We start from the raw sequence: 19,901 nt of genomic DNA, 5'->3' as shown, positions 1-19,901 counted from the left end.
TATGGTACAATATGTCTACATCAATATTATATAGTATTTTATGAATTAAACAAAAAAGTTTCCAACTTCTTATTTTATTTAAAAATGTTCTCAATTAAAATTGCAAACATTTGTAACTACACCACGTAATATCCTCACCATCGTAATGGTTTAAACAAGTTGGCCTTGTTAATAATAATTATATCAATAATAATTATTATTATATATTTCAATGTTGTTCCTGTATTTTTGGAAGCTTGTATTGCATTACTGTTCATACAGTTGTATGTGTATTTAATAACTAGCTCGGTAAAACATACAACCTTTGATGTGGCTCCACTTTTAGAATCAGACTGAGCACGTACAAGGCAACAGAAACTAAATCCATTTTGGTTTCTTCGTTGACAAACAGGTTCAAACATTGGGAAATGCTCTCACTCACCTGCAATGAGCTGCTGTTTCAGTAATGGTAAAAGCTGGTCATGGAGGCGGATCCTGCGCAGGGCATCAGCCAATGAGGACTTCAGCAGCGTGATCTCATCCTCCTGCGCCTGCAGACGCACCTCCATCATGGAAGCTCGGTCTGGGAACTCAGTGCTGCCGTCTGCTGACGCATCGTCTGCGACGAGACAAGAGGGGTATCATGAAGGATGAAACGCCTGGCTCAAACGTGCCAAAGCAAAAATAAGGAGTATTTCATCAGAAGCATTTAAGCCTTGCTACAATATTACAATTGTTTGTTCTTGATTTGAAAACATAGATCTGTGACAAGAATTCACAATAAATGAAAAAGCTGATAAACAATAAACACAAAACTGTGTGTCACAGCCACAGAGCAACTCACTTTAAACATCAATTATGTAGAATAAAATATCAAATTGAAACCAACAAACCCAATGCCATAAAAAACCAGAGACAAACACAAGTATAGTTCAGATTGAATGCTCTGCTCATTTTAATTTAGCGTTGTGTTTCTAATTATATTAGGCTTAAATCATTCAAGTTAATTCAATGTTAAGTGTCTTAGGGCTGTATAAAACACAACATGGCAAACAACATTGAATATCATTCTTAGTTTTCTCTTAAGATGGATGAAAGTGTTCAATTTAGCTGACTCTTAAGGACATCAAAAACCTTTCTAATACGTGCTATCCTTTGCAAACTGAAGATTTGTTCCATTACTCTCTGCCTTTTATTTGACGTTTAAGAAGTTGTGCCAACCAAACTGATGGAAACACAATTACAATGTATTTTTTCCTATATATTCAAAAGGACTGTGTCAAATTCACCTGACATCTGGATGGAAAAAGAAAAGCAAACAGGACCTGACTACATTCAAACAAGTCTTTCAAGTGTCATTCCTGTGTGTGTGTTGGCTTGTATTTCAACCTTTCAGAGAACCAATTTAAAAATGTATATATTGAAGTGTCGTCATCGCTTAATTCTGAGGACATTTCTGCATTTTAAGGACATTTTAGCAGGTCTTCAGTACTACAATGGACTGTTTGAAGGTTAGATTTGGTTTTGGAGGTAAGGTTACTGTTATACTTAGGTATAGGTTAGGGTTAGGATTAGACATGTAGTTGCCATGGTTAGGATGAGAAAAGGCATTTTGTCAGAACATTCTCAAAAGTATAAGACGACAAACTTGTATGTTTTTTTGCTGTCCATGGAAAGTGAATTACAGCTGCTTAGAGCATTATGTACACCAGAGCAGAGTGTGTGTGTGTGTGTGTGTGTGTGTGTGTGTGTGTGTGTGTGTGTGTGTGTGTGTGTGTGTGTGTGTGTGTGTGTGTGTGTGTGTATGTGTGTGTGTGTGTGTGTGTATGAGGGCTGGTTCAAAAAGTGTGTGTATGGCTGAGTGGAATGCCTCCTTCTGTTCTTGTGTCACAGGATGGAAGAAAGCTGTGCATAGCGACCGCGAGAATATTATTATCCCATTGAAATCCACTGTGTTGTGAGTTCTCATGATTACTCATCCAATCAAAATGGCTTTGGCATTTTAAGGTTTATTTTGCAATGCAGTCCAACAAAGCACAAACTGTAATTGACCGAGGAATTCTAAGGAACGGTTTTCTCACTGGGTAATAAGTAGGTCAGAGGTCCTCAGACACCAATCTTTACAATTCTGTCAACTTAATTTGAGCAAAAACTACCAGCTGGGAACCTGGAATTACACGTAGCCTGTAATTGTAGTCTAAAGCTCCATTTCCTCATGGGTTTAAAATCTCTATCAACAATATGCCATTTTTTTTGCTCAAGACTTCCTTTATTTATCCAAGCTACAGAGAGAACAAGGCTTTTGCTTTTCCCCCCTGGTTTATAAATAGATTTATCAGAATTTGGTCAGAAGCCTCTCTTTTGGATCCCCCGCTCTTTTCTTTCTAACTGATGTTAATGCAACCTGAGCACTTCCTCTATGTTAACCTGCTGTGTTGACAGAATGCATGAGTTATGTCATATTGTCTGAGTTTCTCTTTTAAAAAGAGATCAAATTCACTCTTTCCTCTTGTCTGCGCAGAGGCTTCCAGGCTCAAAGGGGAAGTCCCTACATTCCCAATAGGCTTCTAATGTGAAACATATGCTAATTTTCCTTCTGATTGACTGTAGTGTAGTGATAACACTGCTCAAATGTAACATGCTAAAATAGACTTAATCAGCTAATCAGCTAAATCTATCTTGATAACATTAGCTTAACTTTGCCACTAACGAATAGCCAATGCTAAGGTTAGAAGCAAAAAGTATATTGAATTCTAACGTATGAGTTCATCTTGTATAAGTAAAACTGTGTCTTGTCTTCTTTGAAATGTAAAATAGTATAGGTGAAAGGAATACTAGTTTCACGTACAAATCCTAATTCTTATTTGAAGCTTCATTTTTGTATGGTGTTGTTAACATCCAATATGTGGGCTATTAATAAAAACAATAACAAAAGATGGCAAATTGTAGTTTCCAACTGGATTACTCTGTTGTTTAGCAATATTTTTAACGGTAGACAAGTTATTCAACGTTTTTTTCATGGTCGTTTTTTAACATATAGTTCAAAACAACCATTATCTAAGTCGAAGGGAATTGTGAAAAACTGGATAAAGGTCCATTTATGTCCGCTCCTGGCAAACAAGCACAACACTTGCACATGGGCAAAGTTGGCAGATGTCATTACAAGTAGGGATGACCGGGTATCGTTTGAAATGTATCGATTCCGGTTCTGCTTATGGATTCCGGTTCTTATCGATTCCCCGTTTTGATTCCAAAATTGTAAAAGAAAGAGGTCAAACGTTTAGATAACAAAAATATCTTTATTCTTTTAAGCTTTAACTGAAATTGTTACAAATAAAAAATATACATGCAATACAAATGTATTGCACAATAGCTGTGCTTTATTTTAACTGAGCTATGCCTGTGGCAAGCTATTAGCAGGCATTACACTGTGCCTTGTCTTTTTCTTTCTTAGTCTAGTGGAGCCTCACTTCAGAGCGTTTACCGCGACCCATCTTTGGTGTTATGAAGTGACTGAGCTCGTGAACTGTCTACTGGAGGGCGGGGGGAGCCTCGCTGCGGGGCAACTGTGGAACTCTGTCGCCTGTCAGCGCAACTTACATGATGCCGTTATTAAGGGCGGTGCCGGCCGTCAGCGCACCGAGCCGACCGTCAACGGCCCGCTGACGACCGGCCGTTCTATGATTCTCCAGGTCCGCCCTGTATTCCAACGGGTAACCGCGGCGCCGTGGTGACCCGGTGGAATACAGGGTCTACCACGTTTAGGAACAGTTAAGCAGAACCGAAATTGTGTATTTTGTATGGGTACCCGGTACCCGGCATTTTCTTATCGGTGCTCATCTGGAACCGAGTTTCGGTTCCCAACCCTAATTACAAGAGACCTAATGAAACTCATCACTACCTTTTATAAGAATTACAGATTTCTCTAGGTTTTAAAAAAGATACAAATATTTGGCATAGTGCAAGTACATAACTGAACGTATCGTTTTTAAGACATATTAGGTCGGAAATATTAGTTGTTTAACTGCAGGTTGATGGAACAACATTGGTAGTGAGAGAGATATCGTTGTCGTTCATCTTAAATGAAGGCAAGAGTTTGGGCACAATTTGGGTTTATTAACATAAATTCACTTTGCAAGTCTAAAGTGAAATATGTTCTTATAACTTCATCAGACTCAAGGTCAGGTTTCAAACACCGAGCACTGGGGTGAACCCTAAAACTAGTGCCACCTTTTTATTTATTCAAATAACAATCAGTTTAGAATCAAGAGTCCAAACTAAATCATGTCACCATAATTGCAATTGCATTTTCAGAGATGTCTTAAAAATCTTGAAATGACTTAGACTCCAGACCAAACACATTTATTCAGTTCTTTTTTAGAGTTCAGACTGCCTGTTGTAAACACACTCAAACTGTATCATTACATTGTGCAGTCTGAGATGCATTGTCACCACAAGTGAAAGGTTTTAAAAACAGGACAGACGGGTGTAAACCAGATTTGTCTTTCTCAGCTCTTGTAAGCTGATATCAAATGTTCAGATTTCCTAATGCTCTTATCATGATTACAGAAAAACAAGATTTGTGTGTAAGGTGCATTCATTCAATCTCTGTTGCTCACTGGAACATATTATCAGCCTGTTTTTGACAAGAAGTACCGGATCTCCTTTTTTATTTTCACTGTGTCTCAACTTGTCTCTTCCATTGTCTCTCCATAGGATGTCAGCTAAAACTTCTGAGGAAAAAAGCTTGATGCTTTAAATGAACTCAACTGAACTTAGGTTGAATTCATTTGGTTTAAAAGGTTGCCTTTAAAGGGGCCCTATTCTGCTGATGTTCAGGTTCAACTTCATATCAGTATGTAGTGTCTCTACATGTCTCCATGCGTTAATGTTCTAAAGCTCTTTATTGTTCTCATACTGCCTGTGCTGCAGCACCTCTTTTCACCCTCTGTCGGAAACCAGAGCCCAGTCTGCTCTGATTGGTTAGCTGGCCGGCTCTGTTGTGGTTGGTCAAACACTAAGAGATGCGTTGGATAAGTCCTGCCCCTTATCACGAACAATGTTTTGGAAGGCTATGGAAGTGTTGTGTCTCGTCAGATCTGTTAGTATTATTTCTCTGTGAGTCTATATTGTTAAGTCCGTGTCTGCCATTTCCTGTTTTTACTTTGTCCATTCCAAGCCGCCCATGGTCTGACATCTCGCTGGATTTTGTCACTGGACTGCCGCCCTCTGCAGGTAACACCACCATCTGCACTGTTGTTGACAGATTCACCAAAATGACTCACTTTATCCCCATGCCCAAATCTCCCTCTGCTAAAGAGACAGCAGAAGCGCTCTTGTCTCATGTTTTCAGGCTGCATGGATTTCCTCGAGATGTGGTGTCAGACCGTGGGCCGCAGTTCGTTTCCCAGTTTTGGAAGGAATTCTGCAGCCTGATAGGAGCCACTCCCAGCCTCACATCTGGTTACCACCCACAGGCTAATGGTCAATCAGAGAGGATCAACCAGGAACTGGAGACGTGTTTACGGTGTCTGGTGTCCCAGAATCCCACAACTTGGAGCAAGCAGCTGATATGGGTGGAGTATGCCCACAACACCCAACCTACATCTGCCACGGGTCTCTCCCCGTTTCACTGCGCCTATGGTTACCAACCTCCTCTGTTTCCAGAAGTAAAGAAGGAAGTGACTGTACCGTCAGCACATGCCCTGGTGAGGCGGTGTCGCAGAGTCTGGGCAGGAGCTCGCCAGGTTCTCCTGAAGAGTGCTGCTCGCATGAAAAAGACAGCAGATCGACATCGTCGTCCGGCACCTACCTACAAACCCGGGCAGAAGGTTTGGCTATCTACAAGAGATCTGCCCCTGTGTGTGGCCTCCAGGAAGCTGGCTCCGAGGTTTGTGGGTCCGTTTCCCATAACAAAAGTTGTTAACCCGGTGGCTGTTCGCCTGCGCCTGCCCAGGTCCTTGAGAGTCCATCCGACCTTTCATGTTGCCAAAGTCAAACCGGTTCGGGAGAGTTGTTTGGTTCCTCCATCCATGCCTCCTCCTCCACCCCGGATGTTAGACGGCGGTCTGATATATGACGTCAAGAAACTGCTAGCAGTCAGGAAGAGAGGACGCGGCCGACAGTTCCTTGTAGACTGGAAAGGATACGGTCCAGAACATCGGTCGTGGGTACCAGCAAGTTTTGTTGTGGATCAGAAACTGATAAAGGACTTTTTCAGACTTAATCCACAGGACTCTGGGCCGTCCGGAGTCGGCCGTAGAGGGGGGGGTACTGTTGTGTCTCGTCAGATCTGTTAGTATTATTTCTCTGTGAGTCTATATTGTTAAGTCCGTGTCTGCCATTTCTTGTTTTTACTTTGTCATTTCCCTTCTCATTTCAGGTAGTTTGATTCCTACCTGTTTGTCCACTGACCTAATTACCTGCCCCGCCCTTATTGTTTACACCTGTGGAGTCCCTTGCTTTTGTATATATTCTGTGTGTTCCCTGTGCCAAGTGCCAGATCGTTTTGAACCCTGTGAATGGATTACCTTGTTTCATCATTACAGTAAAACCTTTTTTGAATCATCTTTTGTCTAGAGTCGTGCATTTGGGTCCTATCAGTTTTTGTGTGCTCCAGTCGTAACAGGAAGTGCACGTGTTAAATAGTGATGTCACTATGTTTATTTCATTATTTGTTTATTCCACTCATGGCAATTAGTATATAACAAAGCATGGACACTTAACACAATGTATGCAGCCCATGATGGAAAGGAGCAGAGAGAAGAACATCCTATTTTCCCTTCCCCTGAGTCAAAACATAAAATACCAATGTATGGTCTGTCAGTCACAGCTGCTTACAGCAACATGAAACCAAAACACAATCAGAGCCAACACAACTATCTACCTTCAGCAACAAGTACCTGACATCTTAATACTGTCTCATTTCTATTTCTTTATACCTTTTATTGTTATTATTATTATTATTATTATAGTTTTTTAATAGCTTTTTATAATTGTACTAATTTTATTTTTGGTAACGTCTTCTTATTGTGTCTCTGTATGCACCACTTATACCAAAGCAAATTCCTTGTATGTGTAAACCTAATTGGTCAAAAAACCATTGATTTGATTTGATTTGATTTGATTTCAAACCTTTATTTAACCAGATTGGTCCCATTGAGATCATAGATCTCTTTTTCAAGGGAGACCTGCAGCATATAGGTTCCACATGAAACATAAAACAATAAAGGACATTATACATTATATTTACAGGATACATTTACATAGTTATAGACATTTACAAGTGGCCATAGTATCAACGAGCATTTCATTTAGCCTAGCTTTAAAAACATGCAGAGGAATGAGATTGCTCAGTTTCAATTCTTGCTGAAGATTGTTCCAAGCAAATGGAGCTGCGCACATAAAAGCTGTCTTACCTAAGACAGTCCTTGCTCTTGGCACATCTAACAATACTACATCATGCGATCTCAGATAATGATGGCTGTTTTGGCAAATCCGGATTATGATTCACTTTTAAAGACATTTTCTTTTGGACAATCCATTTCACTGGAACAAGCATTTCGTCATCAGCGCAGTTGCAAAACGCCTGGAGCTGATCCAGCTCGGCTGCAGAGGAAATTTTTCTTTAACAGCTGATTACTGGTAAATGCTGCTCACTGTTTAGTCTGATTAGTACAATAAGTACAGAGTTAAACACGGCAGATTCCTATCAGCTGGATGTGCAGTATGAAAGCTGTTATTACGAGTCAAACAGGATGTATCTACTGCTCTGTACACACTGCTGAGTGTCACAATTCTCAATTTCATTTGATCACAAGAGCCCTTATTTATCAAACGGTGATATTATAACTAGGGCCTGGACTCGATTAAAAAAATTAATCTAATTAATTAGAGGCTTTGTAATTAATTAATCGAAATTAATCGCATTTTTAATCACATATAAATATTTGACCTGAGAACAGTGAGAAGCAATTTTTTTCACATGGATTTTAGTATACCATTAGGCGCATTCACACCGCAGTACTTTTCCCACAAAGGTTCATGAGAACTTAGTTCATGAGAACTCTTTGAACCTGGGGGTGGATTAGGCAAATTAAGCCGCTGACGTCACTTCTTCTTCTTCTGCTTTGGGTTTACTGGCAGGCCGCAAACCACTTCACGGCGTATAGTTGGGGACTGGCTTCAGTAGAAGCTGCTGGGAGTCCCAGCAGCCTTCCGAGTAAATCGCCAGAACGCCGACACCTCCTCATCTCCACCGCTCCCATGTTTTATTTTGTGTTGCCATAAGTTAGTCTCTCTGCGTTTCTGCGCTGGGCTAATGCTAATAATGCTAATAATGCTAATAATGCTAATGCGAGGATAATAAAATGGCGGCTTCACAAAACTGTTTGGGAGTTTTACGGGGCGTGGTTTGCAATCCGCCCAGCCAATCAGAAATATAGCTCTTTTCTCACAAGAGAGCCGTACGAAAGTCCCTGCTCTCTTGCAGCTCTCTGCTCTCTAGCAGGGACTTTCGTGGGGGTAAAAAGGTTCTCATGAACTAATTTTAGTACCGGCTCTTTTTGGTGTGAACGCGATAAAAGAGGCTAACGTCCACGCTAGCTTCCACGCTAGCTGCTATATGTTTTGCATTGAGGTGATACTTGAGGCTTGATGTGCTGCGGTGATATGCGAATTCCTTTTTGCATAATTTGCACACAACCGTGCTCTTATCGACGCTTCCATCCGTCCGTTTTTTAAAACAACATTTCCCACTGTTGTTCACTGTGGTTTGTTGTTGTCTGAAGTCATGAACGTTAGTTGGTGCTCCAGTATAATCGGTACGCCTGAAACTCATCCAGTGAGAAACGTTCCGCGGTGCAAAAATAAGTGCGATTAAAATGCGTTAATTTTTTTAACGCGTTAATTTTTGTGTAATTAATTAATCTTAATTAACGCGTTAAAGTCCCGGCCCTAATTATAACCCTTAGTATGAAGAATAAGTCACATTTACCAAGAAGCAACTTAATCCTATAGCACACCATAGTAATAACATTTGAATGAGTAAACATATTATGTACAATCGGAGCAGGAAATTCATCCAGAATTCATCCAATTAATGCTTGAAAATCCATACATTCTCTCAGTGATATGTGCAAAATATCACATTTTGAACTTTGGGATTTGAACCTTTTCAGGGGCCTCATTTATAAAGGGATATACGCTCAAAAAATGGCGCACGCCAGTTTCTACGCAATGTTTGCGATTTATAAAATACTAACTTGACGGGAAAATGTGCGGTCCTCCACGGACACTCTGACCCATGCGTACGCACAAAAACGGGAGAGACGAGAAAGTGCGACACCGTTGGCAGAAGGAAGAATGGAGAGAAATATGTGGAAATAATACCATAAACAAAATGTTACCTCTAATTTATCATATATGAAGAATTCACTTTCAAACATTGATTAAAGCCAATCTTAAAATGATTAAACAAACGCCTGTTTGAGACTCCTCAGTGCACACAAAAACATAACTTGGAGAAATAAATAAATACGGATATGTTATTTAAAACCACCTCGAATATGTTGTGTTAATGTTATGAAATGTTTTCTCATAAATGATGCGGTAAACAGGAGGACAGAATTACGTCTAAACTGACGCCGTTTTGCATTTCTATAGATTGCAGATTAGGGTGACCAGACGTCCCCGTTTTCCGGGGACAGTCTCCGTTTGTATTGGCCTGTCCCCGGTTGAAACTGTCCCCGTTTTTTAATATACGTTAAAAACACATAGCAAGGTGAAATAAAACGTTTCATGTCAGGAAACACTGGGTAAACAGACTGTGGTCAAGCCAGCCCCCACTTCGGAAAACACAGTCAAGCCAGCCCGCACGTTGAATTGCGGTGCGCGAATATCCTATGCATTACGGTAAAGGCCTGTAAAAACTGCCTTCAAAATAAAAACGTTTACTCGGTCAATAACAAATATATCTAAAAAACACACCAAACATATTCATATATACTGGAGCTTAAATTAAGAAATATATACTATATAATGTGATCAATAATAATTTAAAACATACTACGTATAACTACCACATTATAACTGAATGAATGTAACATGTAAGTATGCAGTTATGAAGACATATCTGACATTTCCACTGGGTGACTAATTTCAATTGATGTTGACACCATCTCACAACACTCCTAAAGTAACATTACTTTCTGAAGCACAATTTAAAATGTATGCTATTTAAAATATCAAATTATATCTATTGTCCATCTATGTTTTGATTATTATTTAATGGAAACTGTCCATAATCAAAGAGTCATTCGAAGTCAATCAAATATTTATTTCACTTCAGGGTGATAGCAGGAGACCCCGTCTAGTCAATCAGAGAAAATCAGGACAATCTGATGTAGAGTTTCAAAATAAAAGACTTTTGAAATCTCATATATGGGCTATCGTCCTTCTGTTTTTATACAATAAATTGTACAGCTAATATAACACAACACATTAGTTGTATTTCCTTTAACTGGTGGATTATGGATATATAGTTGCTGATCGACAGCTGGAACACAAACCACCAAATACAAACAAATAATTCAGATCCAGTCGTCATGACTCCACTCCGGAGGGATTTCCCGTTCATTTCTTACAGTTTCTCATCAAGGGGGTGTCTCCTGTCCCCGGTACAAACACACTGCCTGAGGAAGGCTATGTGTATTTATTTTGTCATTAACCTTTTTCGGACCACTTATTTATTTATTTTGGTGACGATCCGACCTCCATGCTGCTACTCTGTTCAAACTGCATCCACCAAACAATATGATTTATCTCCACCTCCCCAAAATAACCCAAATCTGACACTGTGTGAGATGTCTTTTTTAGCTGTTCTGTCGTCATTTCCTGCGATCTTCTTCATAAAGTCAGTCAGAATTAATGAATGGGCGTTTCTTTGACTATTTATAGGCAAATATTGGCGTTACGTGAAGCCCGGAAAAGCTGCACCGCATTTCGAGTCGATTGTGATTTATAAAGGGAAACCGGCGTAGGAAGTGCCGTTGTAGGTACCATGGCTGCGTCTCAGGTCGACTATTTTCATTTCCTCGCTCCTCCTTTTACTCCTCTTTTTTTTGTTTTTTGCAGTTTAGCACATTTTAACATTATTATATGCTGACCTTTAACCTTTGTGTGCTGTTTGCGTTTTCTGTGTTTACTAAAAAAACATGTATGCAATTTAATTATTTTAAACTGCTTTATTTGGGGGTGGACGGGCCTCACCTCCTCTAGGGGGGTCCGGGGGCATGCACCCTCGGGAAGATTTATTTTTAAATGTTGAAGTGAAATGCATCAATCTGCTGCACTTTGAGCACAACATGAATTTATGGATACAGCTCTCAACACTCAGATGAAAGGGAGCTGTATACTTTTCAATGATCCAAACATCTTTAGAATATGATCTCAACCAATAACAAATCATTTAAACTTGTTTATTCTTATCTTATGTTACCTAGTTAACATTCTTTCTTTTTATTTATGCATATTTCACTAATCACTCTCCTTTTAAACAGTTTTTACTGTCCTATAGTACACATTGGAAGGATTTCTTACTTTATCTATATTAAATAGATAAAGGTGTGCTCTCCCTAGCTCTCTCACTCTCTCTCTCCCTCCCTAGCTCTCTTGCTCTCTCGCTCTCTCTCTCCCTACCTAGCTCTCTCTCTCTCTCCCTCTCTCTCTCCCTCCCTCCCTAGCCCTCTTGCTCTCTCTCTCCCTCCCTCGCTCCCTCTCTCTCCCTATAGCTCTCTCGCTCTCCCTCCCTGGCTCTCTCGCTCGCTCTCTCTCCCTCCCTCCCTAGCTCTCTCTCTCTCTGTCTCGCTCGCTCACAGAGGCTGTGTGCTCCTCCATGGCGATGATGGCTTGCGTTAAAAATTTTTAAAAAACATATTTGTAAAGTGGGGGGACACAAAGGGGATTTTGAAAAGAGCAGGGGACATGTCCCCCCTGTCCCCAGTGGAGATTACGCCATGTGTGTGTGTGCGTCAAGTGCAATACATAAATATGCAAGTTGCAACACACACAGAGTAAAACTCTGCCCCTCATGTGTTGTATAGGCTGCATGATATGCTGTGTTCAATGGGGCTGATGTGCTGTGTAGATTCTGCCAGAAGGAAAATCAGCAGGGAGGTGGCACATTGCTTTACTTCCCGACTGCAACGCTGGTCCCGCAAATCAAGCAAGAACGTGATTGGTCGATATTCATTGTGGGGGTGGGGGAGGAGGGGTGTTAGATAGATATAGAGTTGTAGTAAGTAGATAGAGTTCGCTATGATTTAGGTTTCCTTTATGCATAGGGTAGATTCTTTTAATTACATTTCCTTTTTTGTTTTGTGTATTTTATACATTTTGGATTTGCTTGGCGAGCTATTTTTAGAACATGCCCCGCGGACGACTCACGTTGACCCTGCGGGCACCGCGCTTGGCTACCCCTGATCTATACTGTGTTTTGTTTCAATTCATTTATCATTTAGTTACAAATATGTGATATATCTGAACAACGAAGTGGACAAAAATCATTTTATTCATTTATTGGAAACATTTTCATGATCGCTTTTTCGTTTTACATTTTCATTTATTGTCATTTCCATTCAGTCAGTCATTAAGTGCTATTACAATGTTAATGTGCTACATATCCACACAAACACACAAAGTGTGCAATCCAATGAATGTTAATCCAACTGGGTTTTGATAGATAACATGTCTCTTTTTCTTCTCTCAATTATTTTATTTATATTGTGCACTCTAATCAATATTAATCAAACTATTGTTTGTTTATACATTTTAAGAATGGCGTTTATCTTTTTTGAGAATGAGTTCTTGTTTTATTTTATGGAGAGATGCAAGGAAACCACGAGAAGCAGGGGCCCCGTCTCAGGTCGGTTAAATGGATTCCCTGGTTGCATTCCAATAGTCCATTTAGCTTAGGAACCTTCCTAACGGAGTGAAATGACCCGGAAGTCCCTCAGTGGCAGCCATGATAAGTGCCGTTCCAATTCTCCAAATGAAAGGAAAGGAGGTTTCAAACTTCCTTTATAACCTCCTTTAGCTTAGGAACCACTGGACCTCCCTAACCGAAAGGAGAGGAGAAAATGTTGCCCCACAATGCATTGCAGCCGCAGCATTTGCCGTCACTCAACAGTCGGTCGTTCACGGAAACAACCGATTATGACCGAGAAATGATATCATGAAAGTTACGGTGCTTATTAAGCATTTTAAAACGTATGTAGTAGTCCGCTGTATAGAAAACTGTAGTTTCCCCACAGCAGCAGATGCACATTCATGACGTCCGCTGGCGCATCATAAACACGTCGGATAGTGAAAGTGCAGTCGGATTCTCTAAAGTACCGCAGTCTCTTCTCCTAAGTCCTTTTGAATTCTCCTATCCACTATCCCTTACCCCCGTGACGTTTCACTCAGAGGTCAAGGAATAGGAGATAGGGTTAGAATTTAGGAGCTGATTTTTGGATTATCGGAACGCAACCATGGTACCTACACCGTACGCACTTCCCTCGCCGGTGTTCCGGATTAACTTGTTTCCCGATCAACTTGTTTCCCAATCAACTCGTTTCCGTGGGGTGCGTGGCTTTCGACTGAAATACACATTTCGATCGCTTTCTTCTGTCGTTTACATACATCTTTTGGTATATTTGGCTTCTTAGGAACACGTTGATGCACATCCAGTACCAGTGTGTGAGGTTGTGATTACGATGGCGATATCCGGACGCGCACAGCGAGGACTACAACAAGACAAACGAGTTGTTCGAATAAATTATTTAAACCAGCTATTGTTTCCAGACTTATTACGGAATATCGTTGTTAATGTCCAAGTCCATCTGTGTATACCTTCAGACAGCCTCCAAGTGAAGCACACGGTGTTTACTCACAGTTTGAAAGCAGCGTGGAGAAGTCTTCATCTGTGTTAAACTGTGATCCTCCCAGGGAACTGGGACCCGCCCACGTTAAAATGTGACCCGCCCAGATTAAATTATGTTACGATTTCTGTGGCTATCTACCAGCGATCATGTTTAATATGAAAGACTACCCACACATGTATCCCTTGTAAAAACGGTATTGTGCAGCACTCATCCAGATCAGATGTGACTGTTACCTCGTTTTGCAAAGATAGCAGCAGAAATGTCATTGGGGATATTTAGACTTTAAAATGCTGCTTGGTCGTGAATGTTGGTGTCGGCAAACAATATTACGAATCCTCTATTCAAACAACATATTCAATGTGCATCGACATGAAAATAACAACAACGTTCATGCTGGACTCAAACCCGAGTCCCAACAGTAACAATCAATCATGCCCTGCGCGTTATGAGTGCGCCACGAATCTTCACGTCCTAACAAATCACCACAGCTCATTTTGTTCCATTAATATTGTCAACAAGTTCTAGAAAAATGCAATCCGACATCATATTGATAATAATATATGATACAAATGTAAGACTGACAACAATAATAGTTTGTAAAGGATTTATTGATGTGAATGTTTTGAACAGTGAACACAGAAATCGTAACAGTTTAACCTGGGCGGGTCACAGTTTAATCTAGGCGGGTCACATTTTAACCTGTTCCCTGGGAGGGTCGGTTTAACACAGATGAAGACTTCTCCATTCAACACGTCCTAACAGATCACCAGAGAACAATAAATAAAGTCGCTGTGTTGATGCCTGCTACATCACATTACATTTAGCTGACGCTTTTATCCAAAGCGATTTACAATAAGTATTCACTGTTCAAAACATTCACATCAATAAATCCTTTACTAACTATTATTGTTGTCAATATGATGTCGGATTGCATTTTTCTAGAACTTGTTGACAATATTAATGTAATAAAATGAGCTGTGGTGATTTGTTAGGACGTGAAGATTTGTGGCGCACTCATAACACGCAGGGCATGATTGATTTTTACTGTTGGGACTCGGGTTTGAGTCCAGCATGAACGTTGTTGTTATTTTCATGTCGATGCACATTGAATATGTTGTTTGAATAGAGGATTCGTAATATTGTTTGCCGACACCAACATTCACGACCAAGCAGCATTTTAAAGTCTAAATATCCCCAATGACATTTCTGCTGCTATCTTTGCAAAACGAGGTAACAGTCACATCTTATCTGGATGAGTGCTGCACCATACCGTTTTTATAAGGGATACATGTGTGGGTAGTCTTTCATATTAAACATGATCGCTGGTAGATAGCCACAGAAATCGTAACACAATTTAATCTGGGCGGGTCACATTTTAACGTGGGCGGGTCCCAGTTCCCTGGGAGGATCACAGTTTAACACAGATGAAGACTTCTCCACGCTGCTTTCAAACTGTGAGTAAACACCGTGTGCTTCACTTGGAGGCTGTCTGAAGGTATACACAGATGGACTTGGACATTAACAACGATATTCCGTAATAAGTCTGGAAACAATAGCTGGTTTAAATGATTTATTCGAGCAACTCGTTTGTCTTGTTGTAGTCCTCGCTGTTCGTGTCCGGATATCGCCATCGTAATCACAACCTCACACACTGGTACTGGATGTGCATCAACGTGTTCCTAAGAAGCCAAATATACCAAAAGATGTATGTAAACGACAGAAGAAAGCGATCGAAATGTGTATTTCAGTCGAAAGCCACGCACCCCACGGAAACGAGTTGATTGGGAAACAAGTTGATCGGGAAACAAGTTAATCCGGAACACCGGTACGCAATGTTTTGTGAATCGGAAAATGTCGGAACATTTCTGTACCTATGTTTTTGCTTTGTACTACGTAAGCAACCTTCCCACGTGAATCCTACGCAAGGCGTTATAAATGAGGCCCCAGACCATTACATGCACACAAACACACTACAGGAGAGGGGACAACTCCACGAAGCAAATGCAGTCAATGTAAAACGTATCCCTGTTATGTATTACCCTCTTACCCTAACACTTATTGATGTCTCAACAACATTTCAATTTCCAACAATTATGATATTCTATTAAGCCTCATTTATCTGTTCGCATTACACATTTCCCTCAGAGTGTTTCACTTCACCCCTGATCCATCAGCATAAAGCCTGCATGGAAACCTCCGGCCAGCAGCCAGAGCGGGAGAAAGGGAGTGTTTGATTAAGTGACAATTGAAGCTATTTGGAAATGTCAAGACCACACACTATCACTGCACAAAAACATACCAAAATGTCTGGCCAACAGCCCGTCCTTTAATAGGGTCAGCTCATACCGATCCAACTGATTTCGCCACATGCCTTTTGTTTACAAGCAAACACATAGAGCTGTGGTGTCAGAGAACGGTACATATAACACTGTGGGTACAGTAGGGTTTAGGCCAGGGGTGCCCAACCAGTCGATCGCGATCGACCGGTCGATCGCGGGGAGATTCCCAGTCGATCGCGAGATGTGTCTAAAAATAGAACAACAATATTCTGTTTTATCGTTAATGTCCTGCAACATAATCTTCCTGTGCCAGAATAATGCACATGAACGCATCAAAGCTTTGTGATTGGCCGGCGTGACCCCATGTGTCGGGGCGTGGCTGGTGAGCCACTGCAGTGCACTAGTTCGCTAACGTTGTCCGTGTCAACAGGAGTGACAGTCCGCACACACACAAGACCGCAATTATGGTAGAAGCAAAACATATATAATTTTAACTCCGAGTGGGAGGATGATTATTTTTGTATCTATTCCAATTCAAAGTGTATCTGTCTCATCTGCAATACGAGCGTGGCTTTATCGAAGAAGGGTCATTTAGGAGCGGCATTTCAAAACAGTGCACAAACGCTACGAGACGGAATTCCCTCCTAATTCTGCCCTACGCTCCAAAAGGGGAGGGGCCTGAAAGGACAGCTAAATGCACAGCAGTCCATTTTCACCAGGCCCAACAACAAGAGCAAGGCTGCTACCATAGAATCTTATCGTGTCAGTCACGTTCTTGCGAAACACATGAAGTCTTTCAAAGACGGTGAAGTTGTGAAAGAAGCATTCCTGGAGGCTGCCGACGTGCTTTAGGGGGACAGTAAAAATAACAGAAGCATTTCAACAGGTTTTTGATATAATAAAAACTCAAGTTAGATATCATTATTAATCAGCTGTAAGTTTGAGTTTGTTTGAACTTGTTCATTATAATTATTGTACAAAATGGTATAAGAATGCAAACTTAAATTGATTATAGTCTATTATCAATTCAGGTTAAGAAACTAGTGTTGCTTGCATCCTATTTTAAAGGCATTTATTTTTATAATCTACTAAAATGCAACAAAAAAGGGTTTGATTCTATTAATGTTGTCTTTTGTATTGCACTGTTGCAGCAGATTCCTGTGTAGCTTCAGATCTGAGTTGTCTTATTGGTAAGCCTAATTTATACTTTTATAGCAACACTATTTTTATATAATGGCAAAGAAAGGGTTCAGAGTCTTTTCTTTTTTTCCTGTGTCATATGTGGCAGCACTGTTCAATGTTTCTTGAAAACATTACCCACTTATAACAACACTGTTGTGTAACTTCAGTTAAATACTTGTATGTGTGTAGATTAGAAAGAGGTAAGATAAATGATCTGCAGTGTTTTATGAAGTATTCCTCGTACAAAGGTCAGTTTAATACAAGTAGAAGTGTGTATTTACCTGGTAGTAGGCTGTCAGTAATGGCTACGCCTCTCTATTTGGACTGGTAGATCTCGGCAGACTGGAAACTTTAAAAGTAGCTCTCGGTTAAAAAAAGGTTGGGCACCCCTGGTTTAGGCTAAGGGTGAGGACTGGGTGTGGGCCGCTCTAGACTTTCAGTGGCAAATTCACTGAAGGGTTGAATGGATTTTAGAGCCACTAAACCTGTGCAAATAAGACCAAAAATAAACGGTGTAATACTAAAAATAACCACACAGAGGGGACTTATTATGACCCATATTAGCATCTTCACAAAGGTTGATGGTGTAACTGAAGCGTATCGTAACATGCCCAGACTTCCCAGGGATCATAGCAGCAGTGATTGTGACATGTCAGGCTCAGCTATCTTGACTTCTTTCATTTTGGACCTCATGGACTACACTTTTTTTCATGCTGAATTACTATTTTTTCAAATAAAGTGATGCTTTTGCATAATTCTTTGCGGAGGACCTTCATTTTACAAATCTCTCGACAAAAATGTATGGGTGTCAGTTGATGCCATGAGAGTTGTGCCATAAAAATGAATAAGGCTCCTCTACAGGTATGTTTTCTAAGGGAGAAAATCAAATCAAAAAGAGGTTATTATATGAACACATTTGAATGCACTCTCCTTCTGCAGTAAAGAGGCAAATTACACCCATTAAATGCAAAACAATACAGAAGAGTTAGCACTGTCACTTCATTATCACAATATATTTTCTGATTCCGACATGAAATGGGGGCGTAAACTTTTGCAAATGATGCATCATGTATGGTGCCATCATTGAATGCCATACGTCTTTTGTGAATTAGCCCCTTAGTCTTGCTGTCACTTACTTGTCACTTGTTGTCACTACAAAGTGAAAATAGTGAACTTTCACATCGTAAATTCAGCAGAATGTCTATTCTTCAGCATCATTTCATCCGTACCCACCCACCAATTTGGGGCAGCCACTTCCTGTTTTCATTCTCCAATGAATGTTATTTATGTTTTCTATAACTGTCAATAGCACACGAACTGCAATATGATATTGCTTTGTAAAATGTTAATCATGGAATCACAAATTGTTCTGACAGGAATGCAATTTGGTAAGCTTTAATGAGACACAGTGAAACTTGATAACAACACAGGATGTTGTGGAGGACCGTGGTTGTACACACTGGGCCTTCCTTCCTGTGCAGACGTTAGCCGAAAGTGGCTGGAGCTTTAATAGCCATCCTAAACCCTCATCTCTAAACACTACCTGATAATAAACAATGAAGACATTCCAACCCTCCCTTCATGAGGCTGAAGCTGAAAAGTGGGAGAAAAGCAGAAACACATGCTTAAAGCTCATTCCTTCTGGGGCCGTCATCAGTCAAGAGGAGCATCAAACACCCAACATCATTAGCAAATAAACACATGTTCCTTTCCAAACCCAGATGAACACCAATCAACTCTATCCCTCACAGTGATGGATGGGCACATTACTCTTAAAGCATTATTGTCAGCATACTTTGTATAGCAAACTCCATTGAGAATTTAAATTCCTGTTGAGGTTGGGAGTTGTCTAATAACGCTAGACCAGCACACTGTTTTTATTTTACATTCCTCTCTAGGAGTGGACATACATTTACATTGTATCAGCTTGTTTAAAGGGGTGCTTTTTGGTGTTTTCCCTTTCACCATGTAAATGTTCTGCAAAGGCTAAATTCCCTGTGTTCCCTCCAGAGGGAGTTTCTGTCCCTCCCACCATTGCATAGTGACATCTCTATGTAACAGTCACGCTTCTATTGGCTGGCGCTCCAAAACATTGTACGTGATTCTATGTTTATACGAAACAATTAGTGAATTGTCTTTACTGTCTTTGCCCCATTCCTTTAGTATACTACTGGGTCATTTGGGGACTTCTTAGGTATTTAAAATAAAATCCACATTAGAGACAATATTTCCTTTGTTTTCTGTTCCAGAACTCAGCTCTACCGAACAGGGGGAAACAGTTTGTCCTGGTGTCTCCATATGGCTTCACCTCAATGATGTACTGTATAACAAGGGATATAAACCAATTCAAGCATCCTCAAACCAGATCATATATCAGTCTAACGATCTCTCCACGCTGATAAGTTCTCATGATCTGCAGCTTCATTATACACGCATTCATGTCAAAACACTGCTGTATTCTGGACAGAAACCAAGCTTTGAGGATTAACCCTCCCAGCTGCCTCCAGTGTTATGGACCGTTGACATTTTGTAGTAAACA

The 19,901-nt window shown here is 40.4% G+C and overlaps 1 protein-coding gene across 3 annotated transcripts in view; it reads right to left on the bottom strand.

Moving 5' to 3' along the window:
- Positions 1-19,901, bottom strand: part of eml3 (EMAP like 3) — a 76,484-nt gene that overhangs the window by 40,965 nt on the left and 15,618 nt on the right. For 2 of the 3 annotated variants that reach the window (XM_034224837.1, XM_034224839.1), the window contains exon 3: positions 422-598. In XM_034224837.1, the coding sequence (XP_034080728.1) occupies positions 422-598 (177 nt within the window). Of the gene's footprint in view, positions 1-421; positions 599-13,910; positions 13,957-19,901 lie in introns of those variants that run through there. The other variant, XM_034224838.1, reaches the window with a different exon arrangement.

Source organism: Gymnodraco acuticeps, unplaced genomic scaffold (genome assembly GCF_902827175.1).
Source record: "Gymnodraco acuticeps unplaced genomic scaffold, fGymAcu1.1, whole genome shotgun sequence".
Lineage (NCBI taxonomy): Eukaryota > Metazoa > Chordata > Actinopteri > Perciformes > Bathydraconidae > Gymnodraco > Gymnodraco acuticeps.
Note: the sequence above shows the minus strand (reverse complement) of the source record. Positions and strands in the feature narration are given on the sequence as shown.